The sequence below is a fragment of the Hyperolius riggenbachi genome, chromosome 8 (assembly GCF_040937935.1).
Source record: "Hyperolius riggenbachi isolate aHypRig1 chromosome 8, aHypRig1.pri, whole genome shotgun sequence".
Lineage (NCBI taxonomy): Eukaryota > Metazoa > Chordata > Amphibia > Anura > Hyperoliidae > Hyperolius > Hyperolius riggenbachi.
In genome coordinates this window covers 129,130,910-129,149,540 of record NC_090653.1, presented here as the reverse complement: position 1 = coordinate 129,149,540, position 18,631 = coordinate 129,130,910, and the positions used below count along the sequence as shown (strand labels likewise).

General features: G+C 42.8%; 1 protein-coding gene across 5 annotated transcripts in view; it reads left to right on the top strand.

Moving 5' to 3' along the window:
* KIAA1210 (KIAA1210 ortholog) overlaps nucleotides 1–5,156 on the top strand; it is a 192,300-nt gene extending 187,144 nt beyond the window's left edge. For all 5 annotated transcript variants that reach the window (XM_068251073.1, XM_068251077.1, XM_068251072.1 and 2 more), the window contains one exon: nucleotides 1,845–5,156. In XM_068251073.1, the coding sequence (XP_068107174.1) occupies nucleotides 1,845–1,984 (140 nt within the window). In that variant the 3' untranslated portion in view covers nucleotides 1,985–5,156. The remainder of the gene's footprint in view (nucleotides 1–1,844) is intronic.
* The last annotated feature ends 13,475 nt before the right edge of the window (nucleotides 5,157–18,631 follow it).

Below are 18,631 nucleotides of genomic sequence, written 5' to 3'. Positions count from 1 at the left end.
CTTTATGGAAGAGTGGCAAGAAGAAAGGCCTTGTTAACAGAAAGCATAAGAAGTCCCGTTTGCAGTTTGCCACAAGCCATGTGGGGGAGCCAAATACAGGGCAAACTTGTAAGAAAACCTATTGGAGACAGCAAAAGACTTGAGACTGGGGCGGAGGTTCACCTTTCAGCAGGACAATGACCCTAAACATAAAGCCAAAGGGGCAACAATGGAATGGTTTAAAACAAAACATATCTATGTGTTAGAATGGCCCAGTCAAAGTCCAGATCTAAATCCAATCGAGAATCTGTGGCAAGATCTGAAAACTGCTGTTCATAAATGCTGTCCATCTAATCTGACTGAGCTGGACCTGTTTTGCAAAGAAGAATGGGCAAGGATTTCAGTCTCTAGATGCGCAAAGCTGGTAGAGACATACCCTAAAAGACTGGCAGCTGTAATTGCAGCAAAAGGTGATTCTACAAAGTATTGACTCAGGGGGCTGAATAATTACGCACACCCCACTTTGCAGTTATTTATTTGTAAAAAAATGTTTGGAATGATGTATGATTTTCGATCCACTTCTCAGGTGCACACCACTTTGTATTGGTCTTTCATGTGGAATTCCAATAAAATTGATGCAGGTTTGTGGCAGTTATGTGACAAAATGTGGAAAACTTCAAGGGGGCCGCATACTTTTGCAACCCACTGTAAAACAGAGACCAATACATTCTTAAAATCAGCAGCAACATATTATGCAGATGTTACAAAAGTGGGTTTAGGCGATCACTAATCTAAAATAAACTTTTCTTGATATAAATATTGTATTATTTTTATCTCAAGTATTTGATACTAGAATAAGTGAATAGAAGTGAAGTCGAAGCAGATTTCTGGTAACTGTTTTAAGCATTATCTGAGAACCTATATTCTTCCATCATACATCCACTGGTTCCCTAAGAAGTAGCTTTTTTAAAAATTATTTTTATTTTAAAGTATAGCGAGTTTAACTGGTAGTATCATATGTGAGTATAGTGTGTGTCATCCTCTTCCTTAGTTGCGAAGGAGGATGGCAGTGTATGATTTGCATTGGAAAGCAACATTAGAGGAGCAGTAGAAGTGTGATCACATGACCACTACTTTTCTGATGCTAAAAAGTATTTAGATGCTATTTCAGGGGGTTGGTCTACAACATCAAGTTCCTCTTACCTAACAAAAGTCTCCCTCTCCACATAAAAAAACCCTCTCTGATTTCTATCCCTGGCAAAGGTTTAGCAGTAAGGTAACAAGAATGCTTCTGGACAGGGATCAGCTGCTCAGGTAGGTTTCTAGCCCCCCCCCCCCCCCCCCTTCCCCGTAGGCTCGAGGTAAGCTATTTGCGGTGCAGTATTTTGCAGCCACCAGTATGAGTTAGCCAGAGGTGGCGCACAGTATTAGGTAGCCAGATGTAGGCCCCCCCACCCCCAGTATAGGTAGCCAGGTATTCCCTTAGTTATAAGCCCCCCCTCCCATATTGGTGGCCAGATGTGCCACCAGTATAAGGAGCCAGGGATAGGTGCCCCAGTATAGGGAGGCAGGTATAGGTGCCCTTGCTTTAAAGATAAGGACCCTGCAAGTTGTTATAACTTTTTACCCGAAGGGGTTCCATCTAATGTATAGTTTTGGCTGTATAGTCTCTTTAACAAACACTGTGGTTTGCTCCCCTCAAAAACATCATTGTAAATACAACCACTATAAGCAATTGAGAAAAGCATGTGTGCAACTTAACATATTTGCCCAGTGGGGGAAATGGCTGCCAGTCAGTTCCATTATTCTCCCTTGGCTAACCAACAGCATTATTCAACCGGGTTTTGTTTTTATTTTGCTTACAGCTGTATCGGAAGAAATGCAACCGGAATCCAGTAAAAATCTGCGGGCTGTACCACCACAAAATCCAGAGGAGCCACCGTGGTTCTCCCTCGCTAAGAAGAAGGCAAAAGCCTGGAGTGAAATGCCTCAGATTGTACAGTAGCATCTGACCTGTGTCCTATCAGGAATGAGTCTGACCTGTGTCCTATCAGGAATGAGTCTGACCTGTGTCCTATCAGGAATGAGTCTGACCTGTGGCCTATCAGGAATGAGTCTGACCTGTGTCCTATCAGGAATGAGTCTGACCTGTGTCCTATCAGGAATGAGTCTGACCTGTGTCCTATCAGGAATGAGTCTGACCCGTGTCCTATCAGGAATGAGTCTGACCCGTGTCCTATCAGGAATGAGTCTGACCCGTGTCATATCAGGAACGGGTCTGTATGTTTGTACCATTTTAAACTGTGAACATACTGCAGCCAATGATCACAAGTTTTCATATCTTCTGTACATTTTCTTGTATTAGGGAACACCCGTGTTTCTTATTTTATATAACTGTACATTGTGTATATTTGTGTTTTTTCACCTCTAGCAGTGCTTGGTTTAAAAACAAATCTTTTTAGGGATGAGCAACTTGCACACCACATTCTGCTGACAACGCCAGTAGGTCTGAGCTGTGACTGCTATATGCAGGGATAAACATGTATTGCATTGTCAGAGAATGTATTCAGCAGCAGCATCTGCAATAACACTGAGCTAAAGACAGCCAACTGCACTTTTCATTGGAATGAAGTTTATATGTATGGTATTATGCCAGATTTCAGATATCCCTTGTTTACTATATCTTTGCAGGCTTTCATGGAATACTTGCTTAAATTTTCCTGAGGATGACTCCCTGGAGGCGAGAGTCCCCCTAGTCTGTGCTGCTGCCAACCCAACTGCCTGAACCAGCGCTAGTTCCTAGCCAATAACAAAGACCTGTAGCTGTTTGCATTGCATATGCATCAGCGTGGAGGATCAGAACTGTTCATACCCCATGAAGGTGTTATTGAACGCATAACCATCAGTGAGGGGGATAGGAAAGAGGCAGCTTATAAAAGTAAATACAACATGCAATCTTCCTTCCAGTATCAGCTCATCCATTTCAGTACAGCACTCAGTGGCCAATATGCAATCAACTTTTTCTCCTAGGAAATCATTTCTCATCCAGTCTTGAAACTTTTATCACATTGCAGTTGAAAAGTACCAAAAAGTAGGTACAAAAAAATACTACCAAAATTATTTTGAGTATTTTCTTGTTTGCCAGTCAGTGGTTTAAAAGATATTTTGACAACTGAGAATGGGTTACTGGAAGAAAAGCCCCAACACCCACAAGACAACTTGGGTAGCTGCCTAGAGGGCACAGTGGGTGTCCAAATAATGTGTTCTTTGCCATTGGTGCTTACAGAAATTTTAACATGTAAAATTGCAAAGTTTCTCCTGGAGCCTTGACTTTCATAGCATTTAGCCAGTGGAAAACCTGATTGGCATTTATATTGTGAATCATTGATTTAAAAAAAGTACTAAAGCCAGATCCTCACAGTACTCAGGCAAATGTCCGCAATGGCACCTTCCATGTTTTTGTCATTTTAGGTTTCTTTTAGTAGAGAGTATGAGAGTAGAGGCTTTCAAGGTGGAATTTTGCCTTCAGTAGAGACCAGGACCCCCAATAAGGCACATTTTCCTGAAGGTGGAAAAAGTTTTTCTTGGGTTTTTTGTATGTTTGTATTTCTTTCTTTCTTGCAAGTAGCAGTATAATGTTTGACTTTATATTATTAATACAACCCAACTCCTAAGATTTTTTTTTTTTTTTTTTTTTTTTTACAAAATGCTGTTTGAAGTCAATCTACTGGTATTTCCCGGTTTTGCACAGACAAGGCTGTAAGATCCCTTTCTAATATTCCTTTGTTATATAAACAATAATACTAGTTTTATCCAGGGATCTGTTCCTTAATCTATAGTTAGAGGGTTTGGCACACAAAGGCATTGCCCGAAGTGTTACTCAGCCCATAATGTAGTCTCCAGGCCACAATTACATGAAGGGCCTTTCAGTAATGTACAGCCTTGTGCTTATTAACTTCTATACCTTTTTGAAATTGAGGAGGAACACTTCTGCTGTATAGACCTGTTCAATGAGTATCTGAAGCAGGAACTCCTATTATGACGATAGGGCCTTCAAGCCATAGTTCAGGGCCATTCTTTTAATGCAAATACTCTGATTTAAAAAAAAAAATCAAACTTGCTGTTTTTGAAATAAAAAAAAATTATGCCAGCAGCTCTGAAACTGGTTGTGATGTGTGGGCTGAGTCATCAGAAAGGCCACCCTGCCACCACCCCGCTACATCACCCATGTGACTGCAATCCTCCTGTAGCTGGAGGGAATGAGGTTCTGAAAGCCTGCAAGCTGGGGGAGTGAGCCGCCTACTTTAGGTAGCTGAGGAGGAGAAGGTGGAGACCAAAGATGCATGGCTCAGTGTAGTAGGTTTTCATTTTAAAAACTGCAGGTTTATTTTTTGTTTTTATCTCATTAGAGACTATGTGCATTAAAGATTCTCTGAATCAAGGTTACAAAGTAAGCCTGTCATGACGGCTATATGGAACAGGCCATGGCTGACCTTCCAGGAAAAATGACAAAAAAAGGTAGCTTGACTATAAAGGGCGCTCCTCAGATTGAGTTTGAAATTGATGTCAGAAAATGACTTAAACCCAAAGATCCATGTACACAAGTTGTAAAGCCGATCCTTTTGCTATAATACCTTTGAGTCTCCCATTTGGATGACGTATGCAGGTCGAGTGTTGAACTTTTCTATTATGCATTCGATTTCCAAACACGGTTCAGTGTATAATGTCTTTGCAATCGAAGTTACTTTTATCTACATCTATTTGAGGTTTGACCACTGGTCTCATTGTGAAGGTTATTAATAAATGTTCAGTCACTGATGTACACACTGGCACACACACCGCAGTTGCAGTCATGAGTGTATTTTCCAGTGTTGAAATAAACTATGCACTTTTTTTTATAACAATACAATAATTTTTGCTTATAACGGCATTGGAATATTGATGGGGAGGGCAATGAACTGCCATTGTGTGTATAAATTAAGTGGTTTGTATTCTCTGATGTCTGCTTTTCTTACAGAATAGTAGTTTTCATGCATGGTCTGCATATACAGTCTTTACCAAGCTTGCACTATATCTCCTTTTGTCTCTTTTATTCTATTTTGTAATCCTCTTTTTCAAAATACTTTTTGTATGACAATTAGTCCACAAGTGTTTATTAAATGCTCAGCTTTCTTTTTTATGCTTCTAATGTGTATTTTATATCTTATTAAATATATGCCTATGATTTTTTATTTTAGTTACCATATATATTCCATAATGTACCGCTTAATAATTTTTAAGCCTGAAAGGGTGAGTATTTTATGTGGTACTATTTATGCTTTTATTAACTCTAGCTTGAGAGAGGGCTTTCGAAAATGCAACTAACCTTCATCAGGTCGATGTGGCAAAAGGAAATTGTACTCTCAAAAGATAGTCCTTTAGGCTGTATTAACAGTGGGATGTTGCGGTTTAAAGCGGCGTTAAAGTGGCAATGTGTCTGCATTAAGAGATAATGCACTGCAAGCAGTGAGTTACTACAACGCAACATTTTTTTTATAACAACCCATTTTTTTTGTAACAACCCATAGGATTAGTATTGCAGTGCAGTAAGCTGCGTTATAAGTCTTTATAACGTGCGACCATAACGTCCCACTGTGAATGCGACCTTAAAGAGAAACTCCAACCTAGAATTGAACTTTATCCCAATCAGTAGCGGATACCCCCTTTTACATGAGAAATATAATGATTTTCACAAACAGACCATCAGGGGGTGCTGTATGACTGATTTTGTGCTGAAACCCCTCCCACAAGAAGCTCTGAGGACCGCGGTACTCTGGGCAAACTGCCACAATGTAACAATGTTCACAGACAGGAATTAGCTGTTAACAGCTGTCTCTAACAGCCAAAACAGCTAGGAGCAGCTACATAACCTGCCCACAGTAAAAATGTTACCATGTAATAAATGTCAGAATGTAAATCGGGAGAGGAAAGATTTTACAATGAGCAAACACTGACTAAATCAGTGCTGTCCAACTTCTTGGGCATGGAGGGCCATTTTTTTTTCAGACCCCATGGTGGAGGGCCGAAGGTTCTTGCTAGAGCTGCAGTACCCTCCCCCCGAAAAAAATGCAATTAAAGGACAGTTAAATTGGCAGCACTTTTCACAAAATGCAATTTAAAATAATGGTGAAGTTGTGTGGCGCGCATAGCACGCCAGAAAACACGAGGGTTCCGTTGAGCGGCGCGCCGAAAAATGGGTGTGGCCATGGTCCAGAATGCGGGTGTGGCCACGGGTGGAGACAAATTTACATGAACTTAGCAATGTGGGACATTAGATTGGGACAGTGGTGGTTACCTTTTGGAAGCCGAGTGTCCAAACTGCAACCCAAAAGTCACTTATCTATCGCAAAGTGGCAACAGCAATTTAAACTACATACAAACGTTTTAACTCATACATGAACATTATGGAAAATCCAAGTTGAAAATAAACTCTGAAGATAAACCATTTCATCCATCCTACTTCTGAAAAATGTAATTTTTTTTTTATAGAACCTTCCAGTTTAATTTTCCGTTTTAAAAAGCTAAAAAAGGTTTAATGCTATTGTCTCATATGATGATGATTCAGCTTTTCCATAGTCTCGCAGTTCGCAATCATGTGACCCCCAAACAAGACAAATTCAGCAATCATGAGGCCCCCAACAAGACAAATTCAGCAATCATGAGGCCCCCAACAAATCATGAGGCTCCCAACAAGACAAAATCAGCAATCTTGAGGCCCCCAACAAGACAAATTCAGCAATCATGAGGCCCTCAACACAACAAATTCAGCAGTCTTGAGGCACATAAATAGAGAGCATTTCACATAAATAGGCAGAATGCCCCTTTAATATGGTAGACACCTCTTACCTGGCTTCTGTATTCTCCTCTACTGGCTGCTGTGCCTGGCTGGCCTGGCAATAGTGTTTTCGGCCAGATTGGTGATGATGTGTGGGCTGAAAGGCCTTGCGGTGCTGCTGTGGCCGGGCTGGCGGTGATGCTGTGGTGTGGCTGGATGAGGTAGTAACAGGTGTCCCCCCAGTTAGATAGTGACAGGTGTCCCCCCAGTAAGTGACAGGTGCCCTGCCAGTTAGATAGTGACAGTTGTCCCCCCATTTAGTGACAGGTGCCCCCCCAGTTAGATAGTGACAGGTGTCCCCCCAGTTAGATAGTGACAGGTGTCCCCCCAGTAAGTGACAGGTGCCCCCCCAGTTAGTGACAGGTGTCCCCCAGTTAGATAGTGACAGGTGCCCCCCCAGTTAGATAGTGACAGGTGCCCCCCCCCAGTTAGATAGTGACAGGTGCCCCCCCCCCAGTCACATAGTGACAGGTGTCCCCCCCAGTTAGTGACAGGTCCCCCCCCTAGTTAGTGACAGGTTCCCCCCCCCCCACCCAGTTAGATAGTGACAGGTGCCACCCCAGTTAGATAGTGACAGGTGCCCCCCCCCCCCCAGTTAGAGTGACAGGTGCCCCCCCCCCCAGTTAGAGTGACAGGTTCCCCCCCCCAGTTAGATAGTGACAGGTGCCCCCCAGTAAGTGACAGGTGCCCCCCAGTCAGCGTCCATTGCCTCGCTCCTGTGCTCCGCTGCAGCTCAGACCTCACAGATCGCGGCGTCTGAAACAAGCAGAGCGCGCGCATAACACCCGCGCGGCAGAATGTCACATGCGGAAGTGATTGATTTCATTTCCGCATGTGACGTACTCCGTGCGGGTGTTATGCACGCGCTCTGTCTGCCTCCTGTCGCCGCGATCTGTGAGGTCTGAGCTGAGCTGTGAGGCAGCGGGGACACAGGAGAGGCCACACAAGAGGGAGCAGGCATGGCGCCCATACCACACGCCATGCCTGCATCTCGGGGAGAGGAGGGGGCCGCAACAGGAGGCCTGGCGGCCCGGATGCGGCCCGCGGGCCGCCAGTTGGACAGGGCTGGACTAAATCATTTATACATAATTATGGTAAAAAATGAAGCACTTTTTTTACTACATTATTTTCACTTGAGTTCCTCTTTAAAGAACTTCTGTTACCACCAATCCAAAGAGTATTACACACAGGACTCAACATTTCCTTTTGATGCTACAAGTACATTAATACAAAAAACTATTTATCTGAGTTGATATGGACAAAAACGATTCTCTCTTTGAGGGATCAATCAAATGATCCATAGGAAATGATTGTTTGATTCACTGTTGGGAAGTCAAGTAATATTCTGGAAAGCAGCATAATTTTTCATATACCTATGCGAAGTTAAAAAAATAACTTCACTACCCTAGAAGGATTTGTATAACTCAAAACAGTAAAAAATATAAATTTAGAGAATTTTATGAAAATTTGCCAACCTGACCACACTTTCTATGAACCCAACCCTAATGCTGGGAATACACCATGAGATTTTTTGGAAGATAGATGGTTCGATACATCATTTCCGACATGTCCGATCTGATTTTTGATTGATTTCTCACAGAAGTGAATGGAACTCAATCGGAAAATCGATCGGACAGTAAATCTGCTGAAAAATCTCAGTGTATTCCCAGCATAAAAGTCACTTTTGAGCAGGGAATAAGATTTCAGGCAGATTTTCAGTCAGTCACAAAGATATGGTCAACACTTAGAAATTACTGACCACTAGAACTTCAAGTGATCATTTACATTTTCGTTTTTTTTTTTTGCCTTTTCTTCCTGCTACTTCAGAGAGAATACTCTGCTCCAGTGGCGTAGCTAAGGAGCTCTGGGCCCCGGTGCAAGTTTTACATGGGGCCCCCCAAGCACTCCTTACATAACAATTGATACGGCGCACCAGAACCTTCCAAGAACAACCACAGTGTCAGAGGTGCAAGAAGGGGATGGGGAACAGCTTGTTATTGATTGCAACTATTTAGAGCATCTATAGAAGTGATTATTAACAGCACAGGACCAATAGAGAACTAATACTGTGTTTGAGGGAGGGCTCCATGGGGCCCCTCTGGTCCAAGGGCCCCGATGCGGTCGCAACCTCTGCAACCCCTATTGCTACGCCACTGCTCTGCTCTGATTATGTTACATTGAGAGGATTCCTACCAGGTGTCTGAGACCATTCAAGTAGATCTGGAATATTTTGTTAACATGTGGTAACCACATAATAAATATTTACATGAACAAGCCTCATGACCAAATCACTTCCTGGTTTTGTTTCCCTCCGATTAGCTCACAGCAGAATTGGTTATACAGTATAGTGTTTCTTGCTCACTCTGCAGTCTAGTGCTTGTTCACCACTACAGTAAATGCATACATCAGTGGCTGGATGCAACAACTCATTCCTCTCACCATGCTGAGTCTCTTAGTCCAGGTGCTAAGAATGGTGATCAAGGGTTTCTGCAGCCAATTACAGTATATTCCTGCGTATAAGACTACTTTTTAACCCTTAAAAATCTTCTGAAAAGTTGGGGGTCGTCTTATACGCCGGGTGTCATTAATGCCGGGTGATACGCCCTATCCTGTTACCGCCTCTCAGATCTCCCTGCTGAGGGAGCGCAATCTATTCTTACATACCACTCTGATAAACAGGTAGACAAGGAGAGCTGACCAGTCTACTTAAGGAGAGTTGACCAATGCAACAAGTCAATTGACTATATCTGGTAATATACTGGGCAACACACAGTACAGCACCAGTATCTGTTCATACACAGCACCAGTACATGATTTTTTTATTTTAATTTGCTGTGCGTTGGAAGAGGGGTAGTCTTATACGGCGAGTATATCCCAAACTCTATATTTTAACTGGAAAAGTTGGGGGGGTTGTCTTATACGCCCAGTCGTCTTATACGCCCAGTCGTCTTATACGCCCAGTCGTCTTACACGCCGGAATATATGGTACTTACACAGCGAGATTGGACTTTCGACATCTATCACATCACATGGATTATGTTATAAAGTAGCCGTTATGTGGTTGTAATTGCTCAATGCATTTATAGCAAGGCTTTTTTGTTTTAAATAATTTTAGAACATCTGAATTCATTAAATGTTTAACTTCATAAGCCTGCAAGAGACTTCAAGCATGCAGCTGCTAATCGGGATAGTGTAATGGTTAAGGGCTCTGCCTCTGACACAGGAGACCAGGATTCAAATCTCAGCACTTCTTGTTCAGTAAGCCAGCACCTATTTAGTGAGGAGACCTTGGGCAAGACTCCCTAACACTACTACTGTCTATAGAGGGTGTCCTAGTGGCTGCAGCTCTGGCACTTTGAGTCCGCCAGGCAAAAAGTGCAATATAATTCTGTGTCTACTAACCTTTATTAAACACGCACTGATGGTATAGTGTGATCAGATGAGGGCGTCTGCAATCTTTTAAAATCTAAAACACATTTTTCCATCTAGTCCAGAATAGCTGTAACACATATTATTCCTACTGCAGAGGTTTTGAATTTTTGGAGTTGCCTCAATAAATCAAGCTCCATCTTGCAGCCTGGGTCCAACTCTTTTCAACATATCAATAAATTGGCCTCTGCCCTAGAGGCCTCTCCAGCACCAGGACCCGCCCTACATGATACAACAGTGAAGTTCTTACTGTATGCAGATGACCTCTTATTGCTATCGCCAACAGAGAGCGGTCTGCAAGACAGCCTGAAAATCCTGGAGAAATTTAGCACAACATGGGCACTCCCCATTAATCTAAAGAAAACCAAAACTATGTTGTTCCAGAGTAAAAACACAAGGTCAGGCCAGAGCCCATCTTTTACACTCAATGACTGTGAAATCAGCAGAACTGATAAATATACCTACCTTGGTCTGGAATTTAACCATATGGAGGAATTAAGTCAGCCATAGAAGCCGAATGTTCTACGACATCAGGAAAGAACTGTACCACCTCAAACCACTAGTAAAGGTCTGGCTGGAAGTATTTGACAGTGTCATCACCCCAATCCTACTGTATGGAAGTGAAGTATGGGGCCCCACCACTTACCCAGACCAATCAAAATGGGAATCCAGCCCAACAGAAATATTCCAAACGCCTTCTCCGTGTCCATCGACGTACCTCAAACAATGCCTGCTGACCTGGGTAGATACCCATTACTGCTTGAGATACAGAAGAGAGTGTTGTCATTTTGAGCCCACCCACAGACAGAGCAGCAGCCCTGACTCACCCCACTACAATGCAATGTTGCACAATGAAGACCAAGAAAAGCCATGTGAAAACTGGAATCCTCTATGAGAACCTGTCGGTTCTGTCAGATTTTAACTGCTTACTTTTTTCGCGATAGTGGTCCTTTTAAAGGGGAACTGAAGAGAGAGGTATATGGAGGCTGTCATGTTTATTTCCTTTTAATCAATACCAGTTGCCTGACAGCCCTGCTGGTCTATTTCTCTGCAGTAGTATCTGATTAAAACCAGAAACAAGCATGCAGCTAGTCTTGTCAGATCAGACTTATAAGTCTGAACCACTGAAACACCTGATCTGCTGCATGCTTGTTCAGGTGCTATGGCTAATAGTATTAGAGGCAGAGGATCAGCAGGGCTGCCAGGCAACTGGTATGGTCTAAAAGGAAATAAACATGACAGCCTCCATATACCTCTCTCTTCAGTTCCCCTTTAAAGAGAAACCGTAACCAAGAATTGAACTTCACCCCAATCAGTAGTTGATACCCCTTTTCCCATGAGAAATCTTTTCCTTTTCACAAAAAGATCATCCGAGGGCTCTGTATGGCTGATATTGTGGTGAAACTCCTCCCATAGTGTGATGTCCGGACCATGGTTCTGACATCACACTGTGGGAGCCTTGTCGCATATGGGAAATAACAGCTGTTTACAACTACCAAAGCAAGCAGCATCTCCTTCCACTGACATCACCTGCCATCATTAAAAATGTCACCATGTGATAAATGTCAGAATGTAAATCAGGGACAGGAAAGATTTTATAATGGTTGAACACGGACAATCATTTATACATAATTAGTGTAAAAAAAAAAATGAAGCCCTTTTTTATTATATAATTTACCTGGAGTTGCTCTTTAAATGTTCGATGACCGTATGATGTTTTAACTGCCTTTATAAAGTTATCCCACAACCCCACCAACTGCTACGAGTTACACTATAGTCTAACTAGATGCTGAATGGAGAGAAACTGTCACTTGCAAACCTGAACGCTTAACCCATTCAGGACGAAAAAGAAAATTAAAGGACCACTTTCGTGAAAAATTGTAAAATGTAAACACATACAAATAAGAAGCAGGTTTCTTCCAGAGTAATGAGGCATACATTGCTTTTCTCCTATGTTTCTGTTGCTTACAGTAGGTAGTAGAAATCTGAAAGAAATGACAGGTTTTCACTAGTCTATATCTTAATGGAGGATTCTCAGCATGGCCTTTATTCTTTAAAAATACATTCCTTAAAAAGCATTTATACAAAGATGCTGGCCAGCCACCCTGTCGGCTGCACACTTTTTGGCAGTTGGATAGTGCAACTGCTATTCAATAAGCGTTTATGAAAATAATTAAAATCCTGAGAATCGCCCATGGGGAGATGGGCTAGTCCAAAACCTGTCAGTTCTGTCAGACTTTTCTGACCTACTGTGTAACAGCAACATAGGAGAAAAGTAATGTATGGCTCATTTTACTCTGAAAAAAATATACTTATTTGTTTTTATATGTATTTAAAACTTTGTGATTTTTGCAATAATAGTCCTTTAACTTAGCTTAGTTATATGCAGGAATGGCACTGTACATTCAGAGGTTTATTTCATCATGTCACTTCAGTTCAGGTAGCCTTTAAACCTCATCTACACGGTACAATTTTCCATAAGATCGGATCTATTCGATTTTGCAGTAGATTTTAGGTACTTATCAAAGCAAAATTGATCTGAAACAATTTGGACATGTACACACATGCAATTTCTTATTAGATCTATCTGATGGAAAATTGTATCATGTAGATGACGCTTTAATCTTTGTATTGGGGGGCATAGTGGCTATTTCATTTTAGTAAATGGGGAACCCAGCAGCTTAACCACCCTGGCGTTACATTAAAATCGCCAAGGTGGCGTGCGGACAATTTTTTTTTTTCAAATTTTTTTTTCTGAATCATTGTAGCTAACTGAAAGTTAGCTACATGATTCACCACTAGAGGGCGCATCTGCCCATCTAGTCCGATCGCCGCCGGCTTTTACAACAAGCAGAAAATCCCGTTGTAAATGGGATTTTCTGCTTGGCTTTCCTCGTCGCCATGGCGACGATCTGGATAACGTCATGGACGTCATCCACGTCATGGCGTCGGGGTGTCCAAACCAGCCCCATAGCGCAGCCTGGCACTGATTGGCCAGGCTGTGCAAGGCGTCTGGGCGGGGGGGGGGGCTCCCTTACGCCGCCGCTGTGATCGGACCCCACACGCAGCTAGCAAAGTGCTAGCTGCGTGTATTAAAAAAAATTATCAAAATCGGCCTACAGGGGCTGGAGATATCCACTGCGACGGTAATGGACGAGCTGAGCTCGTCATTACCGCTAAGGTGGGTAATTCTGGTGAGAACCACACCGTTGTCTGATAGGCTGCAGGTAAAAGCCAGGCTGAATTACAGTCTCCCACTGCATGTTAGACGGAGATCTTCCAACTTGAGTGCTGTAATAACAGCGCAGGAGATTTGGGCGCAGCCAGTGCCACCATAGACATCGCACTGTGAGTAACTTCAGTGCCATCAGAAGACGGAGATGAAGTTGCTCTTAAAACACTATAATTCAGTCTCCAGCAATAGCTGAAAGGCAAATGATCTCATTCACCACTATCCACGTGGACGTGTAAGGGGAATAGTATTTATGCCGCCGGGAATTTGTTCAGCAGCAGGATAAGCCATCTAATGGCTATGTCCTGCGTCCAAGTCTCCCGGCAGCCAATTCATATGTACAGTGGCTTACAAAAGTATTCGGCCCCCTTGAAGTTTTACGCATTTTGTCATATTACTACCACAAACATGAATCAATTTTATTGGAATTCCACGTGAATGACCAATACAAAGTGGTGTACACGTGAGAAATGGAACGAACATCATACATAATCCCAAACATTTTTTACAAATAACTGCAAAGTGGGGTGTGCGTAATGATTCGGCCCCCTGAGTCAATACTTTGTAGAACCACCTTTTTCTGCAATTACAGCTGCCAGTCTTTTAGGGTATGTCTCTACCAGCTTTGCACATCTAGAGACTGAAATCCTTGCCCATTCTTCGTTGCAAAACAGCTCCAGTTATTATTATTATTATTATTTATTTATAAAGCGCCAACATATTCCGTGGCGCTGTACAATGTAAGAAAACAAACAAGGGATACATAATGATACAGACAATGATATACATGATATATGAACACTGATACAAGATACAGCACTGCTGATTACAACTTGATTTAACATGATGACTAAAATGTATAAATTTCTAACAGTGTGCAAGCAATTGAATTAATAACATTCCATGACACAAAAGGGTGAGAACCCTGCCCTTGCGAGCTTACAATCTAAAGAAATGGGGTGGAAACAAGAGGTGGGGGAAGTATACAGTATATGTACAGGCAGTGCGTAATTAGGTTATTTAGTGGGTGCATGGCCTAAGCTAGAGAATATGCTTGTCGGAAAAGGTGGGTTTTGAGGGAACGTTTAAAGATTTCGAAGGTGGGAGAGTGGCGGATGTGTTGTGGAAGGGCATTCCAGAGGAGGAGTGAGGCACGTGAGAAGTCTTGTACACGTGAATGTGAGGAAGTAATTGTAGAAGAGGATAGAAGAAGCTCGTGTGCAGATCTGAGATTGCGGTTGGGTTGGTATCTGGAGACTAGTGAGGAGATGTACAGGGGAGAGAGATTGTGGAGAGCTTTGTAGGTTATGGTTAAGAGTTTGAACTGAATCCTCTCATTAATTGGTAGCCAGTGAAGAGCTTGACAGAGAGGGTCAGCAGAGGAAGAGCGAGAGGAGAGATTAATGAGTCGAGCAGCAGAGTTCAGTACAGAATTGAGCGGTGTTAGTCGGTTAGTTGGAAGTCCACCAAGCAATATAGTGCAATAGTCCAATCGAGATATAATAAGAGCATGTACTAACATTTTGGTTGTGTCATGGGAGAGAAAAGGTTGGATACGTGCTATGTTTTTCAGTTGGAAATGGCAGGAGCTGGTTAGGGAGTTAATGTGAGGAGTAAATGAGAGAGAAGAATCAAATATTACCCCCAAGCACCGTGCTTTGGGAACTGATGTTATAGACGTGTTGTTAACATTTATTGTAATATCAGACAAAGGGGTGGACAGAGATGGTGGAAAGACTATTAGTTCAGTTTTATTCATATTAAGTTTTAAGAAGCGAGAGGACATGAAAGAGGAGATAGCGGACAGGCAGTCGGGAACCCGTGTGAACAGGGAGTTAAGGTCTGGGGCCGAGAGGTACAGTTGTGTATCGTCTGCATATAGGTGGTATTGGAAACCAAATGAGCTGATTAAGTTACCAAGACCGTGCATGTAGATGGAGAAGAGGAGGGGACCGAGGACAGAGCCTTGAGGTACCCCTACAGACAGAGGATGTGAAGAGGAGGCCTGATCTGAATAAGAAACAGTGAAAGACCTTCCAGACAGGTAGGAAGATATCCAGGAGAGAGAGAGGTCCTTTATTCCTATAGATGAAAGGATCTGTAGGAGTAGAGTGTGGTCGACAGTGTCGAATGCTGATGACAGATCAAGAAGGATGAGTATGGAATAATAGCCTTTGGATTTAGCTGTGAGGAGATCATTAGCTACTTTGGTGAGGGCTGTTTAGATGGACAGTCAGGTTAGATGGACAGCGTTTGTGAACATTTTTCTTATCTTGCCACAGATTGGATTTAGATCTGGACTTTGACAGGGCCATTCTAACACATGGATATGTTTTGTTTTAAACCATTCCATTGTTGTCCTGGCTTTATGTTTAGGGTCGTTGTCCTGCTGGAAGGTGAACCTCCGCTCAAGTCTTTTGCAGACTCCAAGAGGTTTTCTTCCAAGCTTGCCCTGTATTTGGCTCCATCCATCTTCCCATCAACTCTGACCAGCTTACCTGTCCCTGCTGAAGAGAAGCACCGCCAGAGCATGATGCTGCCACCACCATATTTGACAGTGGGGATGGTGTGTTTAGAGTGATGTGCAGTGTTCGTGTTCCGCCACACATAGTGATTTGCATTTTGGCCAAAAAGTTCCATTCTGGTCTCATCTGACCAGAGCACCTTCTTCCACATGTTTGCTGTGTCCCCCACATGGCTTGTGGCAAACTGCAAACGGGACTTCTTATGCTATTCTGTTAACAATGGCTTATTTCTTGCCAATCTTCCATAAAAGCCAACTTTGTGCAGTGCAAGACTAATAGTTGTCCTATGGACAGATTCCCCCACCTGAGCTGTAGATCTCTACTGCTCGTCCAGAGTCACCATGGACCTCTTGACTGCATTTCTAAACAGCGCTCTCCTTGTTCGGCCTGTGAGTTTAGGTGGACAGCCTTGTCTTGGTAGGTTTACAGTTGTGCCATACTCCTTCTATTTCTGAATGATCGCTTGAACAGTGCTCTGTGGGATGTTCAAGGCTTTGGAAATCTTTTTGTAGCCTAAGCCTGCTTTAACCCTCCTGGTGGTTTGCTAAAAATCCGCCAGGGGGCAGCAAATCCGTTTTTTTTCTTTTTCATGTAGCGAGACATGGTCTCGCTACATGATACCCGCTGCTCAGCAGCATTCTCCAAGCTCCTCCGATCGCCGGAGGCGATGGGCGGGATAACGTCACCGACGTCGTGACGTCAAAGGGGACTCCGATCCACCCCACAGCGCTGCCTGGCACTGATTGGCCAGGCAGCGCACGGGGTCTTGGGGGGGGCGGCCGCGGCGTGGCGGATCGGCGGGTAGCGGCGGCGATTGCATAGCAAAAAAAAAATATGCAAATCGGCCCAGCGGGGCCTGACTGGTGCCTTCCGGCGGCATAGCCCGTGCTCAGCACGGGCTTACCGCCAGGGAGGTTAAATTTCTCTTTCACTTTATCCCTGACTTGTTCTTTGGACTTCATGGTGTTGTTGCTCCCAATTTTCTCTTAGACGACCTCTGAGGCCGTCACAGAGCAGCTGTATTTGTACTGACATTAGATTACACACAGGTGCACTCTATTAAGTCATTAACACCCATCAGGCAATGTCTATGGGAAACTGACTGCACTCAGACTAAAGGGGGCTGAATAATTACGCATACCCCACTTTGCAGTTATTGATTTGTAAAAAATGTTTGGAATCATGTATGATTTTCGTTCCACTTCTCACGTGTACACCACTTTGTATTGGTCTTTCACGTGGAATACCGATAAAATTGATTCATGTTTGTGGCAGTAATGTGACAAAATGTGGGAAACTCCAAGGGGGCCGAATACTTTTGCAAGCCACTGTACACCTTGCAACTTGCCTGAGCACCCTTTTAACCAGTAAACTTGGTGGTACTCAATCTGAAATAAATCAGTTCAGTAATTGACTGGACCACTGCCTCTGCCAGCTTTGTGATAATGTTGTACAATGTCATGCGGATGTTGACGCCACACATGCAATCAACAAAAAAGGACAGTGTTTCTAAATCCAACTTTTGATGTCTATTTCACTGCAGCAGACCACCTGGTTCTATAAAGATTTCCACTGTACCATACTTTGCAAAAAAAAAAAAAAAGGGGAGATTTAAAAAAGATTTGAGCAGTTAATCCTATTCTTATGTACAGTATTTGTACATGTTGGAGGAGAACTACTGGAGGTGGGCTTATGTTATAGCTTTCCCAAAGTATCGAATACAGTATTTTCTAAATGGCTTTATTAATAATAATAATCAACAGGAGTACAGGAAGCAAGTACTGCCTCATAAAGAGCAATTATCTTTGCAGGTTCTGGTAAAATGGGGCAACTTCAAAATCAGAAGATCTCAAACTGCACCTGAAGTGAGAGAGATACGGAGGCTACCATATTTATTTCCTTTAAATGTTACCAATTGCCTGGCATCCTGCTGAGCTCTTTGGCTGCAGTAGTGTCTGAATCAAACACCTGAAACAAACATATTGCTAATAAACTTCAATCAGAAACATCTCATCTGTATGCTTGTTCACAGTATATGGCTTAGAGTATCTCTCCTCTATTAATGGCAGCTTTTCTACTTCAAGAAGTACTGCTGCAGATCTCTTGTGTTTCTTACTCCCAAGTCAAGCAAGCCTACCCAGGATGTCCTCCAGCTGCTGTCCACTCATCTATTACCAGGTAGGTACAGCTCATTCCTGCCTCCCACCTATTGAAATGAGTATGCAAAGCAAAGTTCCTGATAAATAGTGAGTAAGTGACAAGTGCCACTTTTTTATGGCTGCTGACATGTCCCCAGTTAGATGTATGCTGGAAGGAGTCAACCAGCACCAGGAATAAAATTAGCAAAGTAATATACACAACAGCCAGACACACCACAAATATTAACACACAATTGCAAGCGTCCCACATTACATGTAACCCATCAAATGCAGGTCTTACGTGGATCCAACTTTTCTGCCTGTATATTTATTCTGCTTAGCATGGTTATGGTTAAACAGTTTTTGTGTGCAAGGTGAACTTGTGTGGACAGAAATTTAGGAGCTGACTATGATGAATAAATATGAAAAATGGTAATAGGAAGATGAAGTATAC